Here is a 12,201-nt window from a genome sequence, read left to right as displayed (position 1 = left end):
CTAGCAAGTCATTGTATGTGGCCCGTGAGGTCAGGACACACTTCAACACTGATCTGACCAGCTCTCCATACAGGAAAAGTGGAGAACTGGGCCGGAGCAGTGTTGAAGTGTGTGCCGGAAATCAAAATCAAAGATGGCAGCTGCCCCCTGTGCTGGCATCACCTTCTCTAAGTACTGGCCACATTCTAAGTCAACACAGTGCTTAGCAGAAGGGCAAAGTCAGCACAGGGAGCTGATGCCATCTTTGTATCTGAGCAGATGCAACCAATAGAGGGGCCGGTGTCATCTTCATGAGTGAACAGTGCCCGTCGTGAACACAGTCAGCACAAACGGTAAATTAAGTTATTGCAGTCAGCCTCCACAAACGGTGAACGCTGTGAAAGCGATCAGTCAGCGCTTTTGTGTGGTTTTATCTTTAAATTAGAGCAGATGCAGTCAGTACTTAGCATAGGGACCAGTCCATTTTGGACTCTGAGGTCTAGCACAGCTCTCTTAGGCTATGTGTGCACGTTGAGTATTTGCTTGCAGAAATTTCTGCAAGTTTTCTGCATCTCTTGGCAGGTAAAATGCTGCGGCAAAAACACGCGTTCATGCATTTTTGTGGTTTTCTACAGTAATGAAGGTTATTTTGAGCTAAAGATATTTTAAAAAAGTTTTATGATGTTATTTTTTGGTTTAACACCATCTTTTTCATGCTGATGCAGTCGCATCAGGGTAATGGGATTATGGATTGGTAATGAATTGGTGTCAACCCAACACCCTCATTACTAAGCCGATAAGTAATCACAAAGACACACACTGTCACCAGCCTATGTAGGAGTGTTAACAAAGCAAACATACATAGGATGCAACCAAACAGCAAATGTTAATTTTAAAGGAAAAAAAAATTGTGTGGGCTCCCGCACAATTTTAATAACCAGCACAGGGAAAGCTAAGAGCTAATGTTAATATTCTGGGAAAGGAGAAAATAGCCATAAAGGTTACCATTTTATTAATATCAGCTCACAGCTGTTTGCCTAGCCTTTACTGGCTAGTTTACAGGGGACCACTAATTGGCTTAGGGTCCCCCTATAAAATCTAACCAGCAAAGGCTAGGCAGACAGCTGGGGGCTGATATTAATAGCCTAGGAAGGGGCCATGGATATTGGTGCCTACCAGACTAAAAACCATCAGCTCTCATCCGCCCCAGAAAAGGTGCATCTGTAAGATGCACCAAATCTGGCACTTAGCCTCGCTCTTCCCCTGTAGCGTTGGCAAGTGGGGTTCATATTTGTAGGGTTGATGTCACCTTTATATTGTCAGGTAACATCAAACCCACAAGTTAGTGATGGAGAGGCATCTATAAGACACCTAACCATTACTAACCTTATAGTGATATGAATAAAAATACAGACACCAAGAATAAAGTCCTTTATTTGAAATAATGACACAGACTTTTTTTTAATGAATCTTAATTAAACCATACTCACCAAAATGCCTAATCCAAAGCCAACGTCTTCTGCAACAAAAATAAAATAAACCAGAATATTCCTCACCTGTCCGCAGAGAAGATAATCCATAATGTCCCACAACGATCCTGATCACTTTAAGAGTAGTCACTGATGTGATTGCTCTCAAAGACAGCCAGTGCAATTACCTCCTGTCAGTCTATCACTAAGCTGCCATGAGAGAGGTCACCCGAGTTCATCAGCTAATCAGCTTCGGTGATCTCCTTTACGGCACCGCTGCTGCGTAAATGGGTGATAAACCAAGAAATCTAGTTTTTACTTTTTAACCATACATTTAAATGTTTTTTTTTATATATTATATCATGTATATTTTTTATTGCATGTATGTTATATATTTTTATTGTGTACATGTTTTTGGTTGTACTTTGATATATACATCTATGTGGCGTTCTGTATTGCAATGTACGCATCGTTAGAGATGGACCTCACAATTAGTCACTTATATTTAGTGGCTGGAACAATAGGATCCGTGCATATATATATATATATCTTTTATATGTAAGCCCCTACATTATTGTTTTGCCCTATTGAAATTTTCTCTTTGTGTACTGGCCTTATGGTATCCGGCCGTGCGCATCGCTCTCAGTGCTCCGCGGTCCCGCTCTGCGCTCGGCATCTTTATGTGTGGTGCACACATTCCCGGGGTTTCTCCTGGTTTTGTGTGCGCTGACACATGATGCTTGTGGCGCTCTGCGGGGCTTGCGGTGACTGGGGCGCATGCGCCGATTGTGCCTTTACCATTGGCCCACTGAAGATCATGTGACTGAGGTCAGGGGCTACTCTAAGGTCCTTTTTTGGACTTTGCATCACTGCGGGCGCATGCGCTGGTTGCGCTCTTTCTATTGGCCAGTTTTTGTCACATGACCAAGGTCAGGGGCTATATCAAGGTCCTGGCTGGATCTCTTACCATAATCCCTCTTGAAAAAGCGGCTTGATACGCTGCGAAACGCGCGTCGGGGGTGGTACAGCCCTTCCCCCCCTCCTCCACTCCTGGTAAGTGCCCCTTGGGTTCTGCTTTCCCCCCCTTTTTTCGCCGCTTGTCCATTGCGGTTTTGCTTTATTACAATGATGCCCCTTGAATAATGTCTAGTCTGACATATATATAGGCCACTGGGCTTGGGGGCTATAATATATTTATAACAATAAAAAAATCTCCTTGTATTATACTGTGGGAATTTTTGCACTTCCCTGGGACATGGCCCGGGAATTTTTTCCATCTATTTGGAGGTTGGGGGTACCGTATGTGGATATTATCTGCTTTTGTCCATAATTGCACATTACCATATTTATATGTTTTTTGTAGTACTTTACTTGAATAAAACTGAATATAAATTTTTATATTGCATGCTCTGTGTTTTCTCCTGGTATCCATTTAAATGGATGTGCTTACATTTTGTTTAGGGTGTGTGCACACGCTGCGGATTTGGTCCTGCGGATCCGCAGCAGTTTCTGCTGCGGTGTACAGTACCATTATGATAAATTGAAAATGAAATCCGCAGTGCACACGGTGCGGAATTTTCCGTGCGGTTTTGCTATGGTTTCAAATCTGCAGCATGTCAATTCTTTGTGCGGATTCTGCTGCAGTTTGGCACCTGCTCCATGGCAGGTGTCAAACCACAGTGGAAACCCGCAGGCTAAACCGCAGAAAATCTTCAGATAAACTGCAAGTCTTTTGTCCTGCGGATTTACCCAACTCCACAGCGTGTGCACACACCCTTAGTGTTTGTTGATTGTATTTTCAGAACATGATCAAGAGATGTGTTATAGTGTCAGGTTATTTAACAATATGGTAAAGAGTAGTTACATTTCAACATTCTTATTGCTCATGCAGGATTCATGCAACATGGCCCAAACAGGGACCGCAATGCACGGACTGGCCGCAGGTCTCTCAAGCTTGACAGCCTCATAGAAACATATGACGCTACAACCACGGCCAATCCGTGCACCATGCCTGCACCGTATTTCACAGATGTCTTACAAGCGACCCTTTGAAGGCAACCATAATGCTGATGTGGCCCTAGGTGAAAATGAGTTTGACTACCCTGCCCTACAGAGGGCAGGACAGCTGCCAGGAGAGAAGCATAAGGGTATGTGCACACTCTGCAGATTCTGCTGCGGATCCACAGCAGTTTTTGCTGCGGTGTACAGTACCATTATATTCCATGGAAAACAAAAACCGCAGTGCACACGGTGCGGATTTGCTACGGTTTCAAAACCGCAGCATGTCACATCTTTGTGCGGAATCCGCATCGGTTTTACACCTGCTCCTGCTTGTAGAGGTGTCAAACCGCATGCTAATCCGCTTTTGACCTGTGGATTTTGTCAAAATCCACGCTGAAAAATCCGCTGCAGAATCCTCAGCGTGTGCACACAGCCTAATACTTTGTGGAAAGATAGTAGTCCTTTTAATAGTGCTTAAAGGGGTTGTCTCATTAAAGGGAATCTGTCAGCAGGCTTTTGCTACATAATCTGAGAGAAGCATGATGTAGGGCAAGAAAACCCAATTCCAGTGATATGTCACTTAGGCTACTTTCACACTTGCGTTCCTTGGAGCTGCGTCGGGCTGCGCATAGCCACCGCTAAGCTCCGCCCACGGCCGTGCCTCCTCCGGTCAGCTCTGCCTATGGGCGCATGACGCTGCATGAGACCTGCGTACCCTATCTTTAGCATTGGGTACGCAGGCCGTGCGCAGGTATGCGCTTGCCGGCGCATGCGTCCTTTTGACTGTGCGCCGACCTGCGCCAAACGCACCGCGTTGCATTTTGGTGCGCTCAGCGCACCGTCAAAAGGACGCATGCGCTGTCAAACGCATACCTGCGCACGGCCTGCGTATCCAATGCTAAAGATAGGGTACGGAGGTCGCATGCAGCGTCATGCGCCCATAGGCGGAGCTGACCGGAGGAAGCGTGTGGGCGGAGCTTAGAGGCGGCCGTGCGCAGCTCCAAGGAACGCAAGTGTGAAAGTAGCCTTACTGGGTTGCTTGGTTCAGTTTTGATAGAATCCTTGCTGGTCTGATGCAAATGAACATCGAAAACAACTATGTGTACTAATTAGTGATGAGCGCACGTGCTCAGATAAGGTGTTATCCAGCACGCTCGTGTTGTGAAGGGTTATAACTAAAATCAGAGCTGAAGTTTCATTTTCTCCATTCTCTGAAGGTTTCGTTTCTCCATTTTTGTTGCTGTAAGATAAATTTGTGTAATTGGAATGAAAAGTTCAGGCTGTCATGAAACCAGACTGTTCCTCATCAGGTGCAAGATAAGGGACCTGGGGGTGTAATACTCTGAAGAATATGCCATGATACTACTAAAATACTACTAAAGTGACTAAAATAAAATAAAAAATAAAATAAAGGGGACTGGTGATCTGTCTTGATCCTCCCGTACAGAGACCCCAGTCTCCGTGTGGTCATTCCCAGTTGCTAGCAAGGCCCTTTGGATTAATTTGGAAATCACTGGATCAACCGTGAAGGCTTAATTTAACCCTCTCCCTATCAGCGTGCCAACACAGTGTCTTTGGCGTGCTCAAAAAATTTGTTCGAATACCCGTGGCTGTGTGTCTTGAGGCTGTTAGACAATCCCTGCATGTGATGCTGCTGTCAAACAGCCACGAGACACGCAGCCGCGGGGACTCGAACAAATTTTTTGAGCAAGCTGAAGGCACTGTTAGCAACCAAGCGTGATGGCTAACACCTTATCAGAGAGCATTTGCTCATCACTAGTACTAATACTTTATAAGGACAAGCCCAGTACTACCCCACTGCTGCAATCTTAGGGAAAATAAATTTACCAGAATCTAATGTACCAAGTGCTATATAGAATACAGGACAAAGGTAAATGGATGTACCCTGTTTATGTCTACATCAACTTACCAGCAAAAATGGCTTCCAGTTCTCTGACTTCACTTTCTGCTTCCTGTATCCTGTGAAGGAGGACACTGATGGATGACAGTTCAGTATGCCGCTGTATCAAAGTCTTGCGCGCCTCTTCTTTTAAGGTAAGATTTAGTGTCTGACTTAGCTCCCTGTGCTCTGCGACTAATGACTGCAGGTAATTTTGTAACGTTGTGTTTTTCCATAATGCACCAAAGCCTTGAGAACAGGATCGTCTCGACTGAAGTCCATAAGGGTTTAAAAACGGAGGGGTATTTCTATTGGAGGGTGATCCTGCAGAAAGCGGCATACACAGGCCTGGCAATGCATAATTAGGGGTCCGTGTATGGAGAGCAGACACGCAGCCCCTCCAGAAGGCAGTGACGGACAGACGCTTCATTGTGGCATTTTGTGGCTACTGTACAGGTCAGACAAAAAAAAACAAACAAAAAAAAACACTTTTTTACATCAACAACATTTTTTAATTGAGCAATAACATCAGGCACCTTTCTGTATAAGAGGAGATCTGCCATGTTCCCACACACCGCCAGGGACCACCGAGAAGCCCCTATAAAAGAGTCACGCTGACGGGTCATTATTACCGGATAATGGGGGTCCTAATAAAACCTCAAGGGCTTGCAGAATTGGGTTCTTTTTCACAGCACTTGGAATTTTTTTCTGGATTCCAGTAAATTGTGTAATAAAATGGTGTCATTCTAAACTACAACTCCCCCTGGAAAATACAAGACATTCTGCGCTCATGTCCAGGGGAGAACGACCAGGGCTGTGGAGTCGGAGTCGTTGCTCATTTTGGTGGAGTCGGAGTTGGAGTCGGTATAAAATGGACCGACCCCGACTCCTAAAATATATAATAAATTGGGTACAGTAGTTCAATGCAGAATGTGAATATTTTTTCATAGGAATTTGTGAAAGTTATTAAATGTCCTATAAATGGCTGTTCTGTTCCTGATCTAAGGCTACATTCACACACAGCGCTTTTCCTGCGTTTTTTGAGGATACGTTTTTCAGTTGCAAAAGCAGATCAGCTTTTTAAAAAACCGCATCACCTGAAAGGTTTTTGAGCTCATAGATAATGTTTTCAATCGCAAAAGCAGATTAGAAATCTGCTCTATATATCCATTTATCCATATCTGTCTATCCATATCATATCTGTACCAAAAAGACTAACACTCCTTTTTTTTAGCACCAGTCAGGTACACCTCATAGCTGCCCAAAAGGACGCCCAGGACAGGCATTGCTCGTCTTCAGTAACATCAACTGATAATTGGAATAAATAGACTGCATTCATCACCACATCTTCTTAAGGTGCAGGCTTTATTTTCAAATGTAGGGGTGTGAAGTATGAGGTTCTGCAGCAGCTGAGGTGTGCAGTATGAAATTCTGCGGAACAGTATTAGCTTCTGCCCCCCCCAGGTTCGATCCTGGCTACGCCCATAGTGTGAATGTATCCTGAGGATCTAGGCTTTATCTTAGCCGAGATAAGTCATAGAGAGTGTGAGTGTGTGTGTATATATACACACTCACTGGCCACTTTATTAGGTACACCATGCTAGTAAGGGGTTGGACCCCCTTTTGCCTTCAGAACTGCCTCAATTCTTCGTGGCAGAGATTCAACAAGGTGCTGGAAGCATTCCTCAGAGATTTTGGACCATATTGACATGATGGCATCACACAGTTGGCGCAGATTTGTCGGCTGCACATCCCTGATGCGAATCTCCCGTTCCACCACATCCCAAAGATGCTCTATTGGATTGAGATCTGGTGACTGAGGAGGCCATTTGAGTACAGTAAACTCATTGTCATGTTCAAGAAACCAATCTGAGATGATTCGAGCTTTATGACATGGCGCATTATCCTGCTGAAAGTAGCCATCAGATGTTGGGTACATTGTGGTCATAAAGGGATGGACATGGTCAGCAACAATAGTCAGGTAGGCTGTGGCGTTGCAACGATGCTCAATTGGTACCAAGGGGCCCAAAGAGTGCCCAGAAAAAATTCCCCACACCATGACACCACCACCACCAGCCTGAACCGTTGATACAAGGCAGGATGGATCCATGCTTTCATGTTGTTTACGCCAAATTCTGACCCTACCATCCGAATGTCGCAGCAGAAATCGAGACTCATCAGACCAGGCAACGTTTTTCCAATCTTCTACTGTCCAATTTCGATGAGCTTGTGCAAATTGTAGCCTCAGTTTCCTGTTCTTAGCTGAGAGGAGTGGTACCCAGTGTGGTCTTCTGCTGCTGTAGCCCATCTGCCTCAAAGTTCGACGCACTGTGCGTTCAGAGATGCTCTTCTGCCTACCTTGGTTGTAACGGGTGGCAATTTGAGTCACTGTTGCCTTTCTATCAGCTCGAACCAGTCTGCCCATTCTCCTCTGACCTCTGGCATCAACATGGCATTTCCGGCCACAGAACTGCCGCTCACTGGATTTTTTTTCTTTTTCGGACCATTCTCTGTAAACCCTAGAGATGGTTGTGCGTGAAAATCCCAGTAGATCAGCAGTTTCTGAAATTCTCAGACCAGCCCTTCTGGCACCAACAATCATGCCACGTTCAAAGGCACTCAAATCACCTTTCTTCCCCATACTGATGCTCGGTTTGAACTGCAGGAGATTGTCTTGACCATGTCTACATGCCTAAATGCACTGAGTTGCCGCCATGTGATTGGCTGATTAGAAATTAAGTCTTAACACACAGTTGGACAGGTGTACCTAATAAAGTGGCCAGTGAGTGTATATACACACACAGTACAGACCAAAAGTTTGGACACACCTTCTCAATCAAAGCGTTTTCTTTATTTTCATGACTATGCAAATTGTAGATTCACTCTGAAGGCATCAAAACTCTGAATTAACACATGTGGAATTATATAATTAATAAAAAAGTGTGAAACAACTGAAAATACTGTATGTCTTATATTCTAGGTTCTGCAAAGTAGCCACCTTTTGCTTTGCACACTCTTGGCATTCTCTTGATGAGCTTCAAGAGATAGTCACCGGAAATAGTTTTCACTTCACAGGTGTGCCCGGTCAGGTTTAATAAGTGGGATTTCTTGCCTTATAAATGAGGTAGGGACCATCAGTTGTGTTGTGCAGAAGTCTGGTGGATACACAGCTGATAGTCCTACTGAATAGACTGTTAGAATTTGTATTATGGCAAGAAAAAAAGCAGCTAAGTAAAGAAAAACGAGTGGCCATCATTACTATAAGAAATGAAGGTCAGTCAGTCCGAAAAATTGGGAAAATTTTGAAAGTGTCCCCAAGTGCATTGGCAAAAACCATCAAGCGCTACAAAGAAACTGGCTCACATGAGGACTGCCCCAGGAAAGGAAGACCAAGAGTCACCTCTGCTGCGGAGGATAAGTTCATCCGAGTCACCAGCATCAGAAATTGCAGGTTAACAGCAGCTCAGAATAGAGACCAGGTCAATGCCACACAGCGTTCTAGCAGCAGACACATCTCTACAACAACTGTAAAGAGGAGACTTTGTGCAGCAGGCCTTCATGGTAAAATAGCTGCTAGGAAACCACTGCTAAGGACAGGCAACAAGCAGAAGAGCCTTGTTTGGGCTAAAGAACACAAGGAATGGACATTAGACCAGTGGAAATCTGTGCTTTGGTCTGATGAGTCCAAATTTGAGATCTTTGGTTCCAACCACCATGTCTTTGTGCGACGCAGAAAAGATGAACGGATGGACTCTACATGCCTGGTTCCCACCGTGAAGTATGGAGGAGGAGGAGGAGGTGTGATGGTGCTTTACTGGTGACACTGTTGGGGGATTTATTCAAAATTGAAGGCATACAGAACCAGCATGGCTACCACAGCATCTTGCAGCGGCATGCTATTCCATCCGGTTTGTGTTTAGTTGGACCATCATTTATATTTCAACAGGACAATGACCCCAAACACACCTCCAGGCTGTGTAAGGGCTATTTGACCAAGAAGGAGAGTGATGGGGTGCTACACCAGATGACCTGGTCTCCACAGTCACCAGACCTGAACCCAATCGAGATGGTTTGGGTTGAGCTGGACCTCAGAGTGAAGGCAAAAGGGCCAACAAGTGCTAAGCATCTCTGGGAACTCCTTCAAGACTGTTGGAAGACCATTTCCGGTGACTATCTCTTGAAGCTCATCAAGAGAATGCCAAGAGTGTGCAAAGCAGTAATCAAAGCAAAAGGTGGCTACTTTGAAGAACCTAGAATATAAGACATATTTTCAGCTGTTACACACTTTTTTGTTAATTATATAATTCCACATGTGTTAATTCATAGTTTTGATGCCTTCAGAGTGAATCTACAATTGTCATAGTCATGAAAATAAAGAAACCTATTTGAATGAGGTGTGTCCAAACTTTTGGTCTGTACTGTATACATGTACATAGTGTATTACATATTTACAATTTATTACAGTTTTTTGTGTTCTAAAGTTGTATTCCAATAAATATATATTATGTTCTATCTAAATGTCTTGATTATTGGATCATAGAAATGATTAAATGTCTGATGTTCACATTGTACTACAATACATTTTTCACGTAAATATAAGCAATATATGTCGGAGTCGGTGTAAGGGAAATTGAGGAGTCGGAGTCGCAGGTTTGGCTTAAGGACTCCACAGCCCTGAGAACGACTCCGTGAGGAAGTGAAAAAAAAGAAGGTCACAGTGGGAACAGTAAAAAAAAAAAAAAAAAAAAAAAGGGATAAACCTTGTCAGAAAGTCACCATGTGACAAGGGGCTGAGCTACTCCAGGTGCAGGAGGGCTGAGACTGCTGTCAGTGAGAAGCCACTGTCTGTATGTAGCAGAGCTCCGCACACCGAGTCGCCTGATGCCACTCACAGCACGTGTCCTCACCTGTGCTGCCGCCTCACATCGCCAACCGGCCACCGGCAAGTTTCTGAGGTCACGGTACAAAAGACTACAACTCCCAGAATACATAGCGACGAAACCTTCCGCTACGGAAGCCAAGAAGTGTCAATGACCAACGCATACACTAATACACTTCACTCTATGCCCGACCCAGAGCTGCCTATGCATAGGCGCACACGGACGCTTCGCTTTACAGGCCGTAGCTTGGACAAATGTCATGTTACAGCCAGACCACAGCACGTGGTGAGGGAGAGCGAACGGAATACGTCACTAGTGTGCGCCCAGAATCATCGCCAGTTGCAGGGGCGCATGCGCTTTGTAGTCGACTTGTAGTGCGGCCTCGGACTGAGGGGGATTCTTCCTGGAGACCCCCGAGAGGGGCGGGCTGAGCTCGGAGCCATCATGCCGGTGGTTACCCTTCCCCCCAAAGAGAACAACGTCTTTAAGAGAATCCTGGTGAGAGGCCAACCCCTCTAATGCCTTGTAGCAGCACCACATGTCCCAGCGTGCAGCCTTCCTGAGCGCAGTCACCTGTGTCATCTGCTGCGTCACTGACCCATCACACCATGACAGCAGATGTGCCGCCATTACCGCTCCTTACCTGTCATGTGTGAATGGGGGCATGGCAGGGGTCAGGATGGCTCAGACTGCTGAGTGAGAGGGGTCTGAGCGGCGAGGGGGGGCACTGCGACTCGCTGTCATACTGTGATTTTAGGGCTGTGGTTTTGTCATAACCTCTAAATGGCGGCTGAGCCACAGTCGCGTGCTACTTCTGTCCATCTACGGCAAGTCGTATGTGACCGTCACTGGGAAACCTCTGTGTCGCTAGGAGGTATCCTATAGCGCCACATTACAATGGGAGACTCCAATCTCCGTGTCACACAACACGTCCGAGACCTGAGCCTGTGATAGAATACCCCGGTAAATGCTCCGGGACACACAAGATTGCCAGAACTCCACGCCGGTGTTTTATTTTCAGCACTGGAGTGGCGCTCTAAATGTAAGTGTCCGCCCCTGGCGTCTTCACCGGTTTTCAGCACCGATCCTTCAGCACCATCTTGTAGGCGCAGCTTCTTACTAGCTGGAAGTCAGCGTCACAAGCTCTTAATGCGAGGTTCTCATAAACTTGTATTGAAAAGTGACCTCCGCAGCTCCAAGAAACAGTAGAGCTGCAGGCAGATCACTTTTCGGTGGTGGCGGCGGCGGCAAATACAGATGAAAACATCTGAAGGTGAGTGTCAGACAGGGGGCTTACATTTAAAGCGCCTCTCCAGCGGTGCAATAAAAAAAACACCGGAGTGGTGCGTTAATAAACTATATGGCAGGACTGCCGTAAGTAGGATCTGCTTGTCTTTAATGGGGTTTTTCACTACTATATTATTGATAACCTAGTCTTCAAATAGGGGCATCAATATCAGATCAGTAGGGGGTGCTCCTCCAACACTCTGCTGTTAACGGTTCTAAGCAGAGCTGAATGTAAACCGTATACGGAGCAGAACAGCAGAGATCCATCACATGGAAGCCACAGATCAGATCCGCACATATTCAGCGAGTGCAGCCACCACCTAAAGACCAGTCGTCAGCCTCCTTAGAGGATTCATGCCTGTTACTGGTGTGCGGTGGTGTCACTAAACATAAAGAGGTTATCTCATGAAGATGACTCCACTACCAGAGTGGCAGTCCCAGCCTGTTCATGTGTCACTTGGATTCCTGGTTATATGACTGCTCTCCATGTAATGCTCCATTGCCTGGCTGCAGCTTATTAGCGGGCCACTGGGGTTTTTTTTAAACTGAATTCCAAATGTATCATTGTACAGTGAAAAGATTTTTAGTTTTCTATTATAGTTTTTGTTTCAGTTCCTCATTTTTCTATCCTTTGGGGCTCTTTTTGCTGTCAGTGAGTGGTATTCTTGGTTTTATTCAGCAACTG

General features: G+C 45.3%; 2 protein-coding genes across 8 annotated transcripts in view; one reads left to right on the top strand and one right to left on the bottom strand.

Moving 5' to 3' along the window:
* Positions 1-10,405, bottom strand: part of MTRF1 (mitochondrial translation release factor 1) — a 69,166-nt gene extending 58,761 nt beyond the window's left edge. For all 6 annotated transcript variants that reach the window (XM_073580323.1, XM_073580322.1, XM_073580326.1 and 3 more), the window contains exons 1-2: positions 10,257-10,405; positions 5,380-5,797 (exon numbers count right to left, since the gene is read on the bottom strand). In XM_073580323.1, coding sequence (XP_073436424.1) covers positions 5,380-5,779 — 400 coding nt within the window. In that variant the 5' untranslated portion in view covers positions 5,780-5,797; positions 10,257-10,405. The remainder of the gene's footprint in view (positions 1-5,379; positions 5,798-10,256) is intronic.
* Positions 10,406-10,412: 7 nt separating this feature from the next.
* Positions 10,413-12,201, top strand: part of NAA16 (N-alpha-acetyltransferase 16, NatA auxiliary subunit) — a 93,414-nt gene continuing 91,625 nt past the window's right edge. Inside the window, exon 1 of one of the 2 annotated variants that reach the window (XM_073580320.1) lies at positions 10,413-10,514. In XM_073580320.1, coding sequence (XP_073436421.1) covers positions 10,413-10,514 — 102 coding nt within the window. The other variant, XM_073580321.1, reaches the window with a different exon arrangement.

The sequence above is a fragment of the Dendrobates tinctorius genome, unplaced genomic scaffold (assembly GCF_039654945.1).
Source record: "Dendrobates tinctorius isolate UK_male_01 unplaced genomic scaffold, ASM3965494v1 ptg000064l, whole genome shotgun sequence".
Taxonomy (NCBI): domain Eukaryota; kingdom Metazoa; phylum Chordata; class Amphibia; order Anura; family Dendrobatidae; genus Dendrobates; species Dendrobates tinctorius.
This window is presented reverse-complemented; position numbering and strand designations above follow the sequence as displayed.